Source organism: Sapajus apella, unplaced genomic scaffold (assembly GCF_009761245.1).
Source record: "Sapajus apella isolate SASKATOON/1434 unplaced genomic scaffold, GSC_monkey_1.0 scaffold63, whole genome shotgun sequence".
In the NCBI taxonomy this organism is placed as follows: domain Eukaryota; kingdom Metazoa; phylum Chordata; class Mammalia; order Primates; family Cebidae; genus Sapajus; species Sapajus apella.
Genome location: NW_022437003.1, coordinates 7,596,663 through 7,616,314, shown reverse-complemented (window position 1 = coordinate 7,616,314; position 19,652 = coordinate 7,596,663). Strand labels below are relative to the sequence as shown.

The following is a 19,652-nucleotide window of genomic DNA, read 5'->3' as shown; positions in this document are numbered from 1 at the left end:
AAAAACTCTATATCACGTGCTATGCTTATTACTTGGTGACAATCTGTACATCAGACCCCCATGACAAGCAATTTACCTCTATAACAAAGCTGCACATGTACCTCTGAACCTAAAATAAAAGTTTTTTTTAAAAAAAAAAAGATTTATCAGCTGGGGGCAGTGGCTCACGCCTGCAATCCCAGCACTTTGGGAGGCCATGGCAGGCAGATCATTAGGAGTTTGAGACCAGCCTGGCCAACATGGTGAAACCCTGTCTCTACTAAAAATACAAAAATTAACTGGGCATGATGGCGCCTGCCTGTAATCCCCGCCACTCAGGAGGCCGAGGCAGGAGAATCGCTTGAACCAAGGAGGCAGAGGTTATAGTGAGCCGAGGTGGCGCCATAGCACTCCAGCCAGGGGAACAAGAGCAAAACTCCGTCTAAAAAAAAGATTTTTCTACCAGGGAATTAATTTCAGAGCCCTTTATAATAGGGAAAAGTTGGAAATAATATAAATATCCAGCAAAGAGATTGCTTAAATAAACTTGGAGGCAATGACATGTTAAAATGCTATTCAAATTGTAGAAACAATTTAATACAGGGAAAAATATTCACTATACAGTATACTAGTAGTTTTTTTTTAAGCTGTTTGTGTTTGTAACACTTATCTGTGTATATTTATGTATAAGAAAAGCCTGAAATTAGATACTCTAAAATGTCAACTGTTATTTTGAGGAGTAGAAAGAATTGTGGGTAATTTTTATTTTCTTTTTTGTATATCTTTATGTTTTCATAATTTTCTATCATGAATACGCCTTTCCCTTGTTGTCGCAGAAAATATCAATCTTACAAAATGATCTCAAATAGGTTAAATTAAAAAGTGAACAAACAACACTCAAGTATTAACATTAAGCCATCTTCTAAATCTGAGATGACCAGCTATAGGCGTCTTTAAATAAAGGGTCATGCTAGCATCCTCCATTCTAGGATAAGATCATGAGTACTTTTTCTAACCACATTTGTCCTTTTTAATGAAGTAAACCAAACAAGGTCTTGGAGCTGGTAATAACTGCCTGGACTAGACTCTAGGTCTCCTGCCTTGAGATCCAAGACTATTTCCATCACCCTGTGCCCTCTGCCCAGCTCACAAGCAACAGCATTAGAATGTATCTGTCATCCAGAGAGAGGTCATTCAATACATTTGGAGAGTATCATCAGTTCCCTAAAAATAACTTGGCAGCTCGGAGACTCAATGTTTAAAGACTTAAAACCAAAGGACACTCGGACTTTAAAATGTGAACGAGCACACAGTGGGTTTAAAACGTTTGCTTTCTCTTTCTTGCCTTTCGGGTTTACATAATAGAAATTAGAGTGTGCGTACACTGAAAGCTACTTCTACACCGACAGGGTGAAATTGTTGGCACATTGATGCTGGCAATGAACTTCTTTGTCCCTGGACACTTTGATTTTTGCCCTTGCCTGTCCCTCAAATAATCCTACTCTGCTTTCTGGTTTTTGGATTTTCAGTGTAAAAGAGGCATTATGACTTTAATGACGGAATAACAGGCACAAATTTCCATTTCACTTTATTTACCAGCTTAGCTGTGGTTTAATGCAGCATGAATAGAATACTCCCCCAGAGGTGGGTCTGAGCTGAACTGACTAGGTTTTTGACTGCCAATTCTTCCGCACACTAAAATAGCAGCATAACCTATCACACACATTTGTTATCTGTTACTAAGTGAGAATTAGCAACCCGCCCAAAGAAACAGAAATACAGCTGATGACGGGACTTCTCAAAACGCCAGAAAACCTGTTGGCTTTACATCAAAATGCTCACATGGATATGCAAAAGAAGATTAAATGTTTCCAAACAACCAAAACAAAAGACTTCACTGAAGCCATATTTTTGTTTAAAAATTATTTTTAAAAGTACCCAGTCTTAAAAAAAAAAAAAAAATGCCCACTTTACAGGTAGTCAGTTCTAACCAAGAATGTATTTCTTCCCATCAAGCTTGAAGGTAGGTATCTTTAAAATATCAGCCAGGCAAAGTGGCTCACGCCTGTAATCCCAGCACTTTGGGAGGCCAAGGTGGGTGGATCATGAGGTCAGGAGTTCGAGACCAGCCTCGCCAACATGGTGAAGCCCCATCTCTACTAAAAATACAAAAATTAGCCGAGGGTGGTGGTGTGCATCTGTAATCCCAGCTACTCAGGAGACCGAGGCAGGAGAATCACTTGAACCTGGGAGGCGGAGGTTGCAGTGAGCTGGGATCCTTCCACTGCACGGGCGACACAGCGAGATTCCATCTCAAAATAAATAAATAATTTTTTTCAGTAAATATTTCTTTAGTGCCAACTGTGTGTAAAACCCTGTGAAGGATTTTAATGACCAGCAGGAGATGCAGTGACACCTAAGAGTGTCACCCTGCTTCAGGTGGCTTATTGTCCAAAGCAATATTATCTCTGAGTAGAAGACTCAATAAACCAGAAGAGTTTATTCCTCAATCTTCATAAAATATTACTCTCTTTTTTTCATTATTATTCTAAAAGGCTATAAGCCTGGAGTTGATTTCCATGATTAATTTAAAAAGGAAGGGGAAAAGAGAAAACAGTTATAAATGAATGTGAAACTCCTGAGTTTGGTTCTGGCCTTTATAGTCAGATAAAGATTTTGAACAAAGTGGACAATAATTTACGGTAAGTAATAAAATAATATTGATCTTGCCATGGAGTAGGAACCAAAACTTCAGGACCATCCATATGTACTAATTTGGACATGACAAGCTTGTGGAACCTATTTATAACTTTTACAGTATTTTATGATTCTTTCTTTCCAAAGAAGCACACATCATATTGCACAAGGCCCATGAATATACAAGTATTCTCTGCCAAAAAGCAGCTGAGAAAGCAAAAGGATTATCCAAGCATTGTTTTTCAAACCTGAATTTGTGATGGGTAATTGTACAGAAATATTTGGTACTTAACCTTAAAACTTGAATTCAGAAAGACTTTATGGCCCCAAGGCTACATAGTTTGATGGCTCAGATTCATAAATCCGCCAAGAATGAGGATCTGGGCATTTTAACTGTGCCCACCTTTGTGTAGATGTAAAACAAAACCCACAGTGGACATCAGTGATGCCTACCACAGTGCCTGCATGGGCGAAGTAGTGGGGAGAGGATCTTGATGAAAGTTTGAGATGAACTGGATATGATTTCTGGCTTCTGTTTAAATAGGTTTGGAAAATAAGGAATCTCCATCCCTCTTAACCTTAGTTCTCAGTGACTCACATAATACCAATGTATTAGTAATGTTTTAACTATCTCTGGAATTCAAAATTAGGGACCATCCAGGCGAAGTTTCAGGCAAAGTGATCAAGTATTTACTGTTCCCTTGAAAAAATAAAAACACTCCAGACAAGGGTTGCAAGGGATGGGAGGGACAATGGCAAGGAAGCATCTTCTTTCCAGAAGCTGAGTTCTACAACACAAGTATTCCAATCCGGGATCAGAATTTCCTTGTAGATCTCATCACTTTACCTAGTGAACATCCTAGCTGCTGGCTACACTCCCAGACACCCTCCTTCCCTGATATTATGACAGTACCCTCCAGGGTGGGCTCCCAATCCAGGTAGGAAGAGAGGCGAGACAGCCACAGGCACCCTTCTAAGGCTTCGCTGTAAGTAGCTTCCCCTCACAAAAGGGTTTGCTCATCTAAGTACAGTAATTCTTAAATGACGCCACAAGATGGATGTTGAATATTAAAAAACACGCCTCCTCTCTTTCCCCGCCTGCTTTGTTTTTCTAATTTTTAAAAATTATCTTTCATCATACCAGCACACAGAGTCCTTTTTGAACCCGAAGCAATGAGGAGAGGGTGTTTACAATTTCACTTTCTGGTTCTCATCTGTCTGTAAAATTCTTTATTATTGCTTTAATTGGGTGAAAAAATGTTTCTAACTTTAATAGATTTCTGATTTCTCTATATCTCCTACTGGGGGTTCAGACTTAAAGAAATCAATGACCACAAAAAGTCAACCTCACAAGGAAGTCAGCAAGATGAAAAACAGAATTTAATGTTTTGCACAAGAATATTTGCTTCCCATTAGCCTTTGCAAGTGCAACGTTTCTCATCTTGGGTTGACTGCAAAGGTGCCCTGGAGAGAAACAGAGTATGCATCTTTCTAATGGTTAACTTACCGAATTGTTTCAATGGAATAAATGGTGCAGCTCAGGGGCGATTAATGTAAGGACTGCAGGGTGGACTCCGGTAGAAAGGACCTAAAAGGAAATTGTGCACTAACAATGTGATGAAACCTTCTGCTCACATTAAATAATTTCATCCAAACCTCAAGTATGTCTAAATGATTTTAAGGCCTAATTGAATGAACTCTCAATTAAAAGAAGGTGCAAAAAGCTGATGTAAAGTAATAAATCTGTATGGGGTGCCCTATGTACTACAAATGCTTTCAGGTCTGCTGGTAGAAGCCATTGGTTATGCAGTAAGTTGATTTCAAAAATTATACCTTTTACAATTACATCCAGATTAAAAACAATGGAAGTCAGGCCACTAAACATTCTTGTAATTCAAATAGAAGGAAATAGATTAATTCTTTGTTTAGGGGGAAAAAAAAAAAGACTTATGCTGAGACATCTGTACCAATCTTCCTGAATAAGTTAGGGAGGAAAGACAAATTTGGTGACTGTGGGGGCTGAAGTACTAATTTATGGTCCTCCGAAATAGAAGGCGGTGCCTGATGGACATAGGTGTTTCTGGTTACTTGATTTGGCTGGACGGTGAGCAATTACAGCTGATGGTTTACCCAACTACACCCAAGCGCTAGATCATTCTTTTCCTTCTGCCTCTACCTCTCTGGCTGTCCTCAGCACCGGCTTTTTGGGGCCAAGGGAAAGTTGGGGCCCTCCTTCTCACTCTTCAGACCCCAGGGTGCCCAGCTTGAGTGTCGTTCGGCAGAACTCCTGAGCTCCCCGCGCCTGGGAGGGGATTGGCCTCTCAGTGAATCGCCCCAGGCCTCGGGAGACCCCAGTTCTCCAGTCCAGGTCGCCGGCCCTGTCACCGAGGCCTAGCCCGAAGAGCTCGCGTCGCCTACTTTGGAAAGCAACGCAGCTCCCACCTCGGGCACAGTCCCAGCACGTTGGGTCCCTGCTGGTGCCGCGCCGCGTCCCTAAGACTTTGACTGGTTAGAGCAGGCGACGCCAAGAGCCAGGCCGCCACCAGCCGTCTCCAGCCCTGCCCCAGCTACAGAGCCGGAGCCCCGAGCCCCAGCGCCGCGCCGCGCCGCGAGAGAAGCAGCTGTTCCCAACAGCTGGGGGGCGGCGGCGCCCGGCGCCCCAGGTGCTGCCGCGGCCAATCGCAGGCGTCCGGCCCGCCCCCCTCCCCAGCCGGGCGTCGACCCCCGGCCCGCGGGGGAAGGGAGCAGAGAGGTGGAGAGCAGTCCTCGCCACTCGTCTTCCAGCTTCCGCGGCGGGAGGGACAGTGCCTAGCCGGAGCCGCGCGGAGTCCCTCGCCCCCGGCCCCGCCGCCGCTGCGCCCCGCGCCCGCCTCGGCGCTCGGACGCTCTCCCGCCGACCCTCCCACGCCCCACCCGAGGCACCTGATTCCTAAGGAAGAAAAAGCTACCTCTAAAGCACCCCCTTCTTCGCTCGAGGACCACCCTCTCTTTTTATTTTTGGCCTCCCCGCCGGGTGAGTGGAAAGCGCCCGCACGTTGTACAGAGCCGGATTCTAATCCAGACGATCCGGAGAATCCGTGTGGGGACCGGCAGGGGGGGCGGGAGCAGAGAGCGAAGTCAGGTCTCCAGGGCCGCTGGCGACTTCGGAAGCCGCGCGCCCCGCGCCCTCGGCCGCCCCCGGCCGCTCGACCCCGCAGCGCCGCCGCCCTCGCCCCCGGGCTCGCCCTCGGCCCCCGGCGGCCGCGAAAGGGTGCGGGAGACGCGGAGCCGGAGGAGGAGGCGCAGCCGCTGCCCGAGCCGCAGCCGCAGCCGGAGCCCGAGCCGCGGGGCGGGCGCGAAGATGCACACGACCCAGAAGGACACCACGTACACCAAGATCTTCGTCGGGGGGCTGCCCTACCACACCACCGACGCCAGCCTGCGCAAGTACTTCGAGGTCTTCGGCGAGATCGAGGAGGCGGTGGTCATCACCGACCGGCAGACGGGCAAGTCCCGGGGCTACGGCTTTGTAAGTTGCCGGGACGGGGGTGCGGGGGCGAGGGATGGAGTGGCGCTGGCTGGGAGGATCTGGAGCCTGGAGCGCGGGGCTCGGCGAGACCGGCCAGGAGCCCCGCGGGGTGAGCGGCGCTTCCCCTTCGCTCCCGGGTGAACTGAAAGTTTGCTGGGGGAGAGGCCGGCGCCCGCCTCGCGGGGTTCGGAGAAGTGCGAGGTCGGGGGCCGGGCGGGGCAGGGCATGAGTGGAAGGAGAGAACGGTAATGACCGCTGGATTTGGGGTGCGGAGGGTTGCGAGGGAGGGGTCCTTGCCACGCACAATTGCCTTCCCAGGTTGGAGGCCGGTTGCTAAACGTGCTGTTGCTTTGTAAAAAAAAAAAAAAAAAAAAAAAAAAATGCGTGTGTCGTCTGGTGTTCTGGCTGGGGTAGGGAGGGGACACCCCGCGAGGTGTGGGGCTGTTCCCCCTGGGGTCATCCCCCCGCCTTTTAATGGCAAAGGTAGGCACTTTTAAAGGATGATCCTAGGGCTCTTTGCCGAAGTGAAACAGAGCATATTAAGCTTCCTAGAGATTTCAGACTGCAAATTGAGCTGCCGAAGAGCAGGGAGCCCCAGAGTAGGACAATAGCTATTGTCGTTGGGGAGTGTTTTCGGGAGCTTGGGAGCGCTGGGCGGATGTGAGGCTGGACTTTCTTTAAAGAAAACGGAGACTCTGAGGCCGAGTTAGGGACCTGGAGGGCGGGGAAGTCGGGGGAAGGAGGATCTAGCATTCTAAGAATTTAGGCTTCCAAAGCTCTGCTAGGCCTTACTAGCACCCTTAAGATTTCGGGGCGGGGGGCGGGGATAGAGTATTTTTTTCTTTTTTCCTTCCTCTACCCGCACCCCGCCCCCGCCCCCCGCCCCCGGCCTTTTTAAAATGGGAGATCAAGGAGGAGGGTCCAGCCAAAAGAAGAAAAGCAAAGAAAAAAAGTTTGGTCTCAGTTTTATCATGAATGACTTCTCCAGTGTGGCTTGATTTCCTTCAGGGGTTAATTTAGAGGTTATGTATGTATGTCTGTGTGTGTATGTTGCTAAGGTCACCATGGCTGACCGGGCTGCTGCCGAAAGAGCCTGTAAGGATCCCAATCCCATCATTGATGGCAGGAAGGCCAACGTGAACCTGGCATACTTAGGAGCAAAACCAAGGATCATGCAACCAGGTGAGAAACATCTGCCTCCCCTACCCTCCTCTCTGAGAACCCCCCCTTAGGGGTGGGATGATTCTCTAATTTAGAAGACGTTGCTTCTTGAGTATCCGTAGATGTGTTTAGTAAACGTGAACCGCCTCGGCTTGTTATTCTACCCAGGCATTAAACATAAATGAGAGTTGTAAATACTCCTTTCAGGGCTGGAAATGGACCTGTGTGCAAAAATAGATCTTGAGGGTCTGAACAAGTTTGTACAGGAAGAAGAGTTAGTCATGACTCACCTGTTTCCTATATGACATACATTTTTAGTTTGCTCTTAGTTTTCCAGTTTTTAGCCACCTGTAGATAATTCACATGTGGATTATATGGGGCCAAATTTGTCGACTCCCTATATACTTCCCCACTTACTGGTGTGTCTCTTTTTAGCACCAGTTGCACTGTGCTCAGAGCAGGCAATCTGACTTGAACATGGACCCAAGGGAAGCATAACGGGTAGGGGTGATGTCCAAATGGTAAAGCTTTTTTTTTTTTTTTTTTTTTGGACAGAGTTTCGCTTTTGTTGCCCAGGCTGGAGTGCAATGGTGTGATCTCGGCTCACTACAAATTCCGTCTCCTGGGTTCAAGTGATTCTCCTGCCTCAGCCTCCCAAGTAACTGGGATTACAGGCATGAGCCAGTGCACCCAGCTAGTTTTGAATTTTCAGTAGAGATGGGGTTTCACCATGTTGGTCAGGCTGGTCTCAAATTCCTGACCTCAGGTTATCCACTGGCCAAGGCCTCCCAAAGTGCTGGCATTACAGGTGTGAGCCACCGTGCCCAGCTCCAAATGGGAAAGCTTTCACATAAATCACAGAGTATTAGCAATCAAAGAAAATAGAGATTTCACCTACCCAAGAACCCTATATTACAGACAAAGAAACTGACACTTAGGGATGAGTAGTTTAAGTCACACAGCTAGGAGTTGCTGAAAGGGAGCAGCTTTTTGTCTATAGGAAAACATGGTCTCTGGGATCATTTGCAAGACTGCCCTTTGCATTAGCGAAAACAGTTGACAGTTGATTATTAAGCAAATGTAATCTTTTCCTTGCACAGGCAACTTTACTTGTTTGATTAGATCATGTCCTCTTCACTCCTAAGCCTTTCCATCTGAAATTTACTTCCATCCAAACAGGTTTAAAAGGAAACTAGGTTGTCAAGAAAGTAAGTGCTTGTACAAATATTCATGGGCATTAAAAAAATTGTCTAATACGTAGGTATGTCGTATCCAGAAAAAGAAGGAGAGTTTGTTTTTTGTGTGAATTTTTAATACTTTTAAACTGTAAAACCCATAATCTTCCAGAGCATTGTCTGAAGCACCCCAGAATGTTCCAAATTAGACTTTTCATAGATTGTGGTTCAAAATTGTGTTTGAGATGTAACTTTATTGTTAAGTCCTACAGTTCTTAATTTTATTTCATGAACATTTTCCCAAGGTCTGATTCTGCATCTGTCAATTAAACTTTGCAGATTTTTTTTAAAGTTTCCACTTTTTGCCTTTTAAAACCTTTCTTTAGAATCAGTGATAGCATTTGTAAAACTGACTTCAAAAAAATACAGACATATATAGTTTCTTTACAGTAGCAAAAGAATGGTTATCTTTTATGAGTAAAAGTTGTGATTGCATTTTACATGTAGGAGTAATAAATGCCTAATCATGCACAAATAAAGAATGTGGTATGTTTTATTGTTAGGTTTTGCCTTTGGTGTTCAACAGCTTCATCCAGCCCTTATACAAAGACCTTTCGGGTAAGTTGATTAATCAGGCTTTCTTAAGTTTCAGTATGGCTATCATTTGTTAACCTGCCTCTTTGTTATATACAGATAAGATCATCATGTCACAGAATGTTCCTGGTTATAGCATTTTGTATGTATTTGTGCATTTTTAATGCTGATACTATAAATATTTTTAGATGAGTCAAGTTATCTGACCAAGTATGCAGCCTCCAAACGAGACAAATTTTGAGCTTATGATTAGCAAAACAAAACAAAAATACCAGGTATGACTTGTGTACACGACGATTGTGTCCCATCACCATTACTACTGTTCAACTTGACTCAATTTTATTTATCTCTTTCTAACCTGACAGGGCTCGTATACAGTTAAGCTAACTGATCAGAAGGATACCATGATAAGAGGTGGAATAGTTCTGTTTGGAATTAAACTCTGTAACCAGTAGACTCAGACACACAAGCTCAGATGGTGATTAACGATGCATGGATGTTGGTGTTGTTGTTTTTATTTTTCACAATAGTCAATAGCCCTTCGTGTGCTTTATTTTATTTATTACAGTAATGAAGTGGTGTTGATAGCTAAACTGTGTGCTTTTTACTTAATTGAAAAGAGCTGTAGTGAAACTGTTTTCTTTTCCTCGGGGAAGGGGTTCTTTGCGTTTTGGTTTTGGTGGTGGTGTTGAGGGGTGTTGACTTTTGACTTTGCCATGGGAAGCAAAGGGACTTTTTTTTTTCTTGCTTTAAAGCTGTAGCCTGTGACTTCTATTTAACCATATTTTTGTAGTGAGTGCTAAATTGTGTGATTTCTCTTTGTCAGAATACAGATTCATTGCTTGCATGTCCTAAGTTTCTGTTTTCTGGGAATGGGGTTCTTTCTTTTGCAATGTGTACCCACTTTTAGGCCATCTAATTTAAAGGTTCAACAACTCTCATCAGATTTTATCAACAGGAGCCAGTTGTTTTGAGTAGCATAGCACTAACTTTCACCTTTCAGACCTAACTCAGGTGAGCACCTGCTCATATTGTGTTGTCTCTGGGTCTTGTGATTACCAGTTTTCCTGTTCCAAGGTCCCCGTTTCTCTTCCATTCAGAGGTTACATGGGTGGGAGATCACCCCCTGCCTCAGTTTATCCTGGACACTAAACCCTGTTTTGTCTGTATTCTACCTGATCAACATTCCTGTAACTCTAATGCTGGATACTTACTTTTCTTTTTAAATGTTCATGTTGTTGAAAGAGTATTTCACCCTCAATAATAATCTCTTCTCTAGCTTAGGACCTAAACGTCTACCTGTGTAACCTGGAAGGCTGGAATCTGTCTGCATAGATAGATGTCTACCATGTGTCTCTAAGAATAGATTTAGAAAGGAAAACAACAATAACTGGACCGGGAAGAGTCATTGTATTTGCCACGACCACCTCCTTAGAACTCTCTCTTAAACATTTCAGTACCTCACTGTTACTGCCACCTCTTGTTTTTTTTTAGCTGTGGAAGAGTCTTCTATTCAATATGATCAGAAAGGGTCTTCCTATGTCCATAGCTATTTATCAAAACCCCATCCAACCCAACCCAGATACTGACAACACATGGTGGGTTGATGGGTTCAGCTATTTCTGTGGGAAATTCATTTAGATTATCTGTTTAAGGTGGGATGAGGGAGGAGAGCATATATCTGAAGGTATGATGTGAGCTTGGTGGTGAGCTCACACCAATAATCTTGAAACGGTTATAAAACTGAATCAAAGGTAGTTGCCTGTGTTTATTTTTTCACTGTGCCAGTGGGTGATGCAAAATGAGGGAATTGCACATCAGTTTGGGAAGCAAAAGTCATGCAAAAACTAGTCAAGAATTACTAATTGCTATATGACGTGGTCTTGTTTCAAGTACAAAAGGAGTTCAGAGTAGCAAGAAAATAGACGAGGTGGAGGAGTTGAATGAGGCTGTGGTGCGTGCACCTGCACTAGACTTGTACCACTGGGTGTGTCTTAGGCAGGTAAAAGGAAGACTGGATATGCTGGAGGGGATAGGATGGAGTGAGCCTAAGCAGAGGCATAGAGGAGAAGACTCAGTGTGTGGAGAAACCAGACTAAGGTGGATCTTGAGAGCTGGGCATGGGAATTTGGACTGGTTGTGGAAGTTTTTATAGATCAGTCCTTAAGAAAGAAGGTAATGCAGGAAAATTAGAACCACCAGTGTAAGATGGTCATAGGGAAATCTGAAAGCAGGTGTGTTTTGATAGCAACCTTTTGTTTTTTACTTCTAATATTAACTGTTTTTATAAAGGATGGTGATGATTGCTGTGTGCATAAATTGTCTGAACTTGAGATTCTTATTAGAAGTGGATAGCCTTCCAGGTGGACCAAGCCAGCTTTCTCTTTCCTTTTTAAGAGGTTCTTAACACTGCTCTAATTTCAGAGTCTGTACCTAACAAATCACACCTGGTCATCCTAAATTCTGTTGGAATGCTACATGTTCCTGTGTTAGGCCTGGAAAGAAGCTTCAGAATTTCAAATTTGACTTGACTTATTGGAAATGCTAGTAACTGAACTGTTCTTTTCAATGTGGTCCTTGAATGGCCCCCAGGTGACTTTGGGCCTCTGAAGACAAAACCCTGACCTAAAAGGAATTTCTGATGTAGCACAGTGGGCAGATATAGAAAAACTTGTGGATTTGCTGAACAATATTTTGTAGTTTATGTTTGAAAGAAGCTTTTCCTTATTGAAAACTTGGAGAGGGGAGGCTACAGGTCTGTGAGCAGAAATTTCTGGGCTAGCCTAGATCAGGTTGAACATACACTTAATTTACTCGGTACCCCTGTAAGTGCTCAGTTTTATGCTGGGTGTTCTAATGCTGTGCTTAGTATTTATAGTGTCCAGTAAGGAAAGCAGGAGGCACTGTAACACTTACCAAACATCTGCCATATGGATTGTAATGATAAGGGATTTACATAAATTATATAATTTAATTCTTGCAGTAAGTATTTGTTGAAGGCACTGTTAATATCCTTTACAAAACAAAGACGCAGAGAGGTTAATTAACTTTTACCAATCACAGGACTGGTAAGTGTTAGAGTCTGATTCGAGGTTCAGAATCATGGTCTACCTGATCTCAGGAGCTGCGTTCTCTCCCCTTTGTCAAGCTGTAGCCCCAAAAGACAAAACTCTATTCTCTCATAACCCAGTAAGAGCCGATAAGCACCAAGAAGGGCTGACCATGTGGCCTCAGATAAGAGAGAGGGACATCAGAGCAGCGACTGGGAATCAGAAGTCTTCATGAAGGAGGTAGAAGCTGACCTACATTTTAAAGAATGGTGACGGCTAGGGAACTCTTATCGAGTGCCTACTACCTAAGTCATTGTGGACTCTCCCCACAGATAATTTTATTTAATGCTCAGCCACCCAGGGTTGAGATTATTAGTCCATTTCACATATGCAAAATATGAGGCTGTGTTAAGATAGCATAAAAAAAGGAAAATATGAGACTAAAAGATACAGCAGATTTCTGAAGGCTCTACACGTAGCGAGTGCTATCTAGGGCTAGGGTGATGGGATTTGCATTTCAGCAGGTAAAGACTGTGGGGATTAGCATCTGGGTGAGGGATGGATGACATGAATAAAGGGCAAGGATCTGGGAATGTGAAGCTTGTCCAGGAAACATAAAGGAGCCCAGCTGACCTGGGTTTGAGAAAAGGTGGAAGGAAATACTAGAAAGGCATTTTGGAGCCAGAGGCAGCAGTCTGGGGTTTTCGGCCCAGAATGCCAAGGCTTAAGATATTAGCAGTGAGTTTGGTTTGTTAGGGGCCAAGGATTACTTTGAGCAAATGAATGAGATGGAGACTTTGTCATCAGTTGGTGTGAGAGAGATTGGAAGAGGAAACCAGGTAGAATGTTGCTTCAAAAGTCATAGACAGATGTCAATCAAAATTTTCTTTGAAAATTTCCAAAAGTGGCCAGGCACAGTGGCTCACACCTGTAATCCCAGCACGTTCGGAGGCCAAAGCAGGTGTATTACCTGAGGTCAGGAGTTCAGGACCAGCCTGGCCAACACAGTGAAACCCCATCTCTACTAAAAAATATAAAAATTAGCCAGGTGTGGTGATGGGTGCCTGTAATCCCAGCTACTCAGAAGGCTGAGACAGGAGAATTGCTTGAACCCTTGAGGCAGAGGTTGCAGTGAGCTGAGATGGCACCATTGCACTCCAACCTGGGCGACAAGAGTGAAACTCGTTCTCAAAAAAAAAAAAAAAAAGAAAATTACTAGAAGTATCTGCTTTGCGCTTTTACTTTCCTAACTGCTAGGCGGGCACATTTGGTTAACTGAAGGAAAGGACATTGGTAGATATCCAATAGGGCAGAGATTCCCAGATCACCTTCATGGGTTTCTTAGACCATTAAAAAGAATTCCTAATTCAGGATTTCATTCCAAAGTGCCGCTTGAACCTTTAGTCCAATTCTGCTTTCCTTCCTGAACTAGGATATTTTAGGTTTTGGGTTCTCCTTTTCCCTAAGCCTTAAAGCGTTCTAGGTGTTCATTTGCTTTCCAGATGTCTATTTAACCTTTGCCAGACTTCACGTAGAAGTCTGATGATCCAGTGAACTAACTTTATATTCTCATTGTTTGATATTGTGAAATCCAAACTATTTCTTAATGCATCGGAAATGCAGAGCTAGAGCCTCCTGAGCGACCTTGCCTGTCTTTTAATGCATTCTTCACAACGCTTTCCCCTGCCTTTTTGTGAGATAAACATTTTCAGTGAACACCTTTATTCAGAGAGACAAACCTAGCACCTACAGTGTTGTTCTTGGAACATTGGGAGTACAAGGGGTTAAGGTTTCAGTGTCAGTGAGATCCGTACTGGCTGGCCTTTGCAGCTGATAGATGTTTTGCTTTGGCCTTATAAAGACATTTCACCCACTGGAAACCCTTGTCGCATGACAGGATCAAAAATAGCCCGGCTGCAGCCCCTGCTGTCCGTCACCACATGTAAACTGGCATGAGAGTAGGCTCTCTTAGCCGTGTCTACACGTTGTGGATGTGGCAGCCTCCAGGGACAGCGTTTCATAAAGCCACACCTGTCGCCCCAAGTGAGCCAGGCACCTGACGTGCAGCAGAGTTCTGAGTGTGTGCATGACCACGCGCCTGGTTTCTGACAAGCAGTTAAGAACATCTCTGAATGTCCTCAGAAACACTTGATGACGTCGTTTCGCCTGGCACTGGGAAAGATCTACAAGTCTGGTAAAATGGAGTGTATTTTTATCATTGGGGCCACAGTCCACTACCCTCTGTGATAAATTCATCTTTTCCATGGATGTTCATTAATGAGTGCTTTCAGTCAAACTCTGAAAAGGCAAAGCAAAATCTGTGTTTCTGAACAACCTACATGTGCTGTTCTCTGTTTTGAGTTCTCTGAAATTGGAAGATTGGTCCTTGTGCTTGTACTTCTTATAAGTTGGCCTTGACAACAACCACATAGCATTCTAGTGTCATGTTTTTAGACATAACTATAGGGGGCTTTGATGGAGATTATTTTAAAGAAGAAGATAAATCAGATATTTGTGGTAGTGCTTCAAACAGGCAGTAATAAATTGCAAGAGTGAGAGTGGAGATGCATGGAGTTTTTGTTTAAATACCTCTTGTGATTTATTTTTTTAACTGCATTAACTTTTAAGTAAGGCCATTGGAGTCTGTCTTGTATTATCTGTGAATGTATAATTTTAAAAGGTACCTGGTTTTGTTTGACTTTCTTGAACTTTTGCAGGATAACACATGATTATACAATTGATTTGTACAAAATATCAATGAATAGGGCAGATTTCAAACATAACACGTTAATGTTTTTCTGCTCATTCGGAGGATGAAATGAGAGTTCATAGATGTGCAAAAAAAGTTTTCTTGTCATGTGAACCTTTTAAATTTCTGTTAATTTTAGAAATATTTAGTTGTACTTCCCTGTCCTGCCTTTTCCGTCAACCTTATCATCTCCCCAAAATCCCTTCTGTCTGTCTTACATAGAGATAAACAAGCTGGCTGACCCTCAGGTGCCTGATAGTCAAAACAGGTTTGGTTGACCGTTGTGTCCTTATGAATTTTATGGGGGAAAAAAAAGAGAAAGAAAGAAAATAAGTGTGCTGCACACCTCTTTGGGAATCACTGCCATGAATGTTCATAGCGTTTTTGTAGCTTTCCACGACAGCCTCTTGTGACAGAGTGAGCTGCACTACAGTTCGTTTGAGAAGTGTGATTCTGCTGTGTTTACCACACTTGTGAACTTTTAAACTCCTTTTTTTTTTATTTTGTCGCCTGCTTCCTTTTTTAATTATTATTTTTAATAAGGGTGACTGAGGTTGCAGAGAGATTAATGTGTGCTGAGTCTGCATAGCGATTTCAAGTAGGGTTGCCATGATAAGAAACGTACAAACTTTGTTAACGTTGACGTTACTTTCGACAAACTGGTGATCACCCCACAGAAGTGAATAATGATGGACTACTACCTTTGGAGTCCTATATTCTTGGCTGAGAATTTTTACTTAATGAAACATTTTCCTTTTATGAACTCATTACAGAATTTTCCAAAGTCTTCAGCAATTGAACACTTGTTAAACATCTCTTATGTACATGGCCCTCATGAATTTTGATTTATTTTCCAAACTCTTGATAAACTGTATTCAATGGCTCCAAATCATCAGACACAAAAATTCTAGCAGGGAGGGTGTCATCATCTTTTTGTGGTCCAGTTCTTTTGGGGGCACTCACTCTGTGACTTTGGCTATTGCCCGAGTTCTCTCAATGGACCCCTAGAAAGTGGATATTGTGGCAACCCTATGCTCATAATAACCACTAAATTTGAGTTTGTCTTACCTTTGAACAACAAATGCTGCTGCTAGGAGGTGACTACCGCCTGACTTCGTTTTCCGTTTCTCAACAGGATACCTGCCCACTATGTCTATCCGCAGGCTTTTGTGCAGCCTGGAGTGGTCATTCCACATGTCCAGCCGACAGCAGCTGCCGCCTCCACCACCCCTTACATTGATTACACTGGAGCTGCATACGCACAATACTCAGCAGCTGCCGCTGCTGCTGCCGCCGCTGCTGCCTATGACCAGTACCCCTATGCAGCCTCTCCAGCTGCTGCAGGATATGTCACCGCTGGGGGCTATGGCTACGCAGTCCAACAGCCGATCACCGCAGCGGCACCTGGGACAGCTGCTGCAGCGGCAGCGGCAGCTGCTGCTGCTGCAGCATTTGGCCAGTACCAGCCTCAGCAGCTGCAAACAGACCGAATGCAATAGACCAGCCATCTGATCAAAGTTGAATTGTTTTCTCTTTCCCTCCCAATTTTCCAATTTTTAGTAGCTAATAAGAGAGTTAACATTGACTTAACAGCTTTAAAAAAAAAAAAAAAAAAAAAAAAAGCAGCGATGCTATCGTGAAGCAGAGTTATTATTTTTTTTGTACTCCGGGTAGTGTTCTAGATGAGAAGGAGGTAAGAATGAGGGGAATGGGCACAATTTTGGAAGTCAATCCCAAAGAGCCTGAATAAATGAAAGGCCACTATGAAATGACGCCAGGAGTAACAACGGAACTTCACTTTTGTAATGGGATTTTTATTTTTGCTCTTTTTATAGTATCAGGGAAGCAAAACTGCCTTTTACAAGTTAGAAAATGCTGTTTGAATCTAGTTGAACCAGGGAATACAGAGCGAGCAATATGTAGCTTGAATTACACTTAAAAGCAGACTTTTTACAAACAAAATGGCGAAAGCACTGATTGTCATTTTTAGCAGTCACTTAAGGCCTATAGAACTTTTTTCAAGTCAGAAGGTCATGTTCTTACTATCTCAAAAATGGGCATCGAACAATCAATCTAGGAGCGTGGCAGTGGGTAAAATGGTGGACAGGCACCAAAGCTATTTTCTCATCTGTCCTGTGGATGAGTGGAACTGTGGAACAAGTGATGTGGAATTAATGGGTGCAACAGCTGTACAGACAATCAATAACACACACAGTTCTGGAAAGAACACATCACTTGTGCTTGTTTGATGAGCTTGTCACATTCTAATCCCTCTCCCCATCCTGTTTCAATTTTGGGAAACTTGTATCTGCTGGTGTCAGCAATTCTGATTCTGAAATAGGATCAGGCTTTTACTACAGCAACCTTCTCTTTCTGTTTATTGTGTCGACTCGTGGCTTATGAATAAAGGCAGGCAAAGTTTGCAGAACTGTCTTAAGGACATTTATTTTTTTTCCCTTTTTAAGTAATTTTACACTTTTTAGTATCTATTTCAGAGTCATATTTAAAACTATTTATTAGTGACTACAGTACATGAGACAGCGAGGTTACTGAGATTACAATTCTTCAAAGGTTAACGATAATGTGGTTTATACTGTGCCTTAATAGTAATGCTATTTAAGATATTTATTTTTAAGTTTTACTATGCTGCACTCTAAAGAAAGGAACTTTAGATGTGACACTGTAAAATTATGTATTCATCTCATGGCATAAATTATTTAGTAGGTCTAGATGTAGCGTATTAAATATTAACCTACTCAAGAAGTTGACTTGGATTTATTTAAATTCATATGTGCACTGTATAAGAGAGTACTCTTACATTAACACATTTTAGTTTATTTTAGTTTTTAGATTTTTTTTAAACAAGATATATTGCTAGTTTCATGCTTCCTCTGATTTTGCCCGTGTAGTTTCATTTATTGGTAATTCGTTAGTTTAACACTAGTCTTACGTAGTTTTTAAATGCTGCTTTACATTTTTCTTCTGAAACTGCAATACTTGCAATTTTTATTCTTAAACTAAATTGAATACTATTTTACACTGTATTGGATTTTTATACTTGAACAATTTCATACAAGGGAAGACAGGTTAGCATTTTTATGGACTTTCTCCATTATCACTGGATTTACTTTTAAGTATTCCCATACTAGACAGTGTTATGTAATGTAGACATGACTCTCCTGTGCAAATTATTTATTCATTGTGTATATTGCTTTATAACTTTCAGATCTTCTAATCTATTCACTTGTATTAAATATAATTTTTAAAAACTTCTGTTGCATTGGCTGTTTCTAATTCTGTAGTAAAGGTGAATGATTTCTCTCTTGAACTTAAATCGATAGCCGTGATTGACGTGTAACATTTTCAGTGAGCATAATAACTCTCCCGGATGTCCTGGTTTTGTGCCTTTAAAGTAAGTTTCACTGACTCAATATCTACCTTATACTTAGCAAATGATATAGGTCATTCCCCATCCCACAGAGGAGCCCTGAAGGATGCCGTTATCACTGGAAATTGCTTAGATGAAAGATGGCTTGGAAGGAGTGGGCTGTAGAGAGGACTAGTCGCTCAGAAGGGGGACCAGCCCAGTGGTGCTGGGGGCAGGTACACTGAGGTGTGAGCAGGACTCCCACTTTTCAGCAATGTGAGTGAAGCCAATTACTCTTTTTTAATGCATTCGCTTGTTTAATGCATTTCTCATCTATAATATTGTGACAATAATATGTGTCTTGCATGGTTATTTAAATATTAAATTTAAAAAGCATACCAACTACCTGCCACAGAGCCAGATACACAGTAAGTCAAAATGTAGTAGCAATTGTTGGAAGGCCCGATAGTGGTAGCTAGCCAGAGGAAGTCACCTGTTGGGATGCTTTAATTTATTTCCACAATGATGTGGTAGTATCTAATAAGGTATGTGTTAGAACATCAAATGAGTGTCATATTGACTCTCTAGAAGTGTATGTTATGCTAATTATGGAATGGATTGGGGCTGGGTTTTTTGTTTGTTCGTTTTTGAGATGGAGTCTCACTCTGTCACCCTAGCTGGAGTGCAGTGGCGCAATCTCAGCTCACTGCAGCCTCCACCTCCCGGGTTGAAGTGATTCTCATGCCTCAGCCCCTTGAGTAGCTGGGATTACAGGCACCTACCACTAAGCCCGGCTGATTTTTGTATTTTTAGTAGAGACAGAGTTTCACCATGTTGGCCAGGCTGGTCTCGAACTCCTGACCTCAGGTGATCTGCCCTCCTCAGCCTCCCAAAGTGCTGGGATTACAGGTGTGAGCCACTGTGCCTGGCCTGGAATGGACTGTTTATTGATTTCTCTGTCCTCATACTTCCCAAATCCATGGCAGCTTTTCTTGAACTCCATTAGTTTTCAATAATTATAAGCAACCGAAAGTGATGACATCAGATACCATATCATAGTTTCCACTTTATAACTGTTACCCTATTTAGAGCTATCAACAACCTTAAACTTTAATTTTCCAAGGAAAAATAGTTACCGGCCTGTCTCCAGGGAGAGAGATTACTGTACCCCGACGTATTATCTAGGACCACCAAAATAATTCTAGGCTACTTAATTCAGTCAATGCATCAGTGGTTATTTCATTCCAAAAGATGTGCTTTAATTTTTCAGATTTATGGAGGGTCACTTTTGTCCTCAATGAGCTGTTTATTGCTGAACTTTAAGCAGTTTTGATTTATTGATCAAAAATAGGTCAGGCAGTTCTGGGAAAAT

General features: G+C 42.8%; 1 protein-coding gene across 2 annotated transcripts; it reads left to right on the top strand.

Annotated features, from left to right (window-relative positions):
• The first annotated feature begins 5,788 nt into the window (after window positions 1-5,788).
• Window positions 5,789-18,182, top strand: RBM24 (RNA binding motif protein 24). 2 transcript variants are annotated; one of them, XM_032247656.1, is made up of 4 exons: window positions 5,789-6,184; window positions 7,243-7,366; window positions 9,084-9,138; window positions 16,049-18,182. In XM_032247656.1, the coding sequence occupies exons 1-4, from the start codon at window positions 6,017-6,019 to the stop codon at window positions 16,410-16,412; spliced, it is 711 nt and encodes a 236-aa protein (XP_032103547.1). In that variant the 5' UTR covers window positions 5,789-6,016; the 3' UTR covers window positions 16,413-18,182. The 2 variants fall into 2 exon arrangements, with proteins under 2 accessions (XP_032103547.1, XP_032103548.1); XM_032247657.1 differs by lacking the exon at window positions 5,789-6,184 and adding an exon at window positions 6,244-6,783.
• The last annotated feature ends 1,470 nt before the right edge of the window (window positions 18,183-19,652 follow it).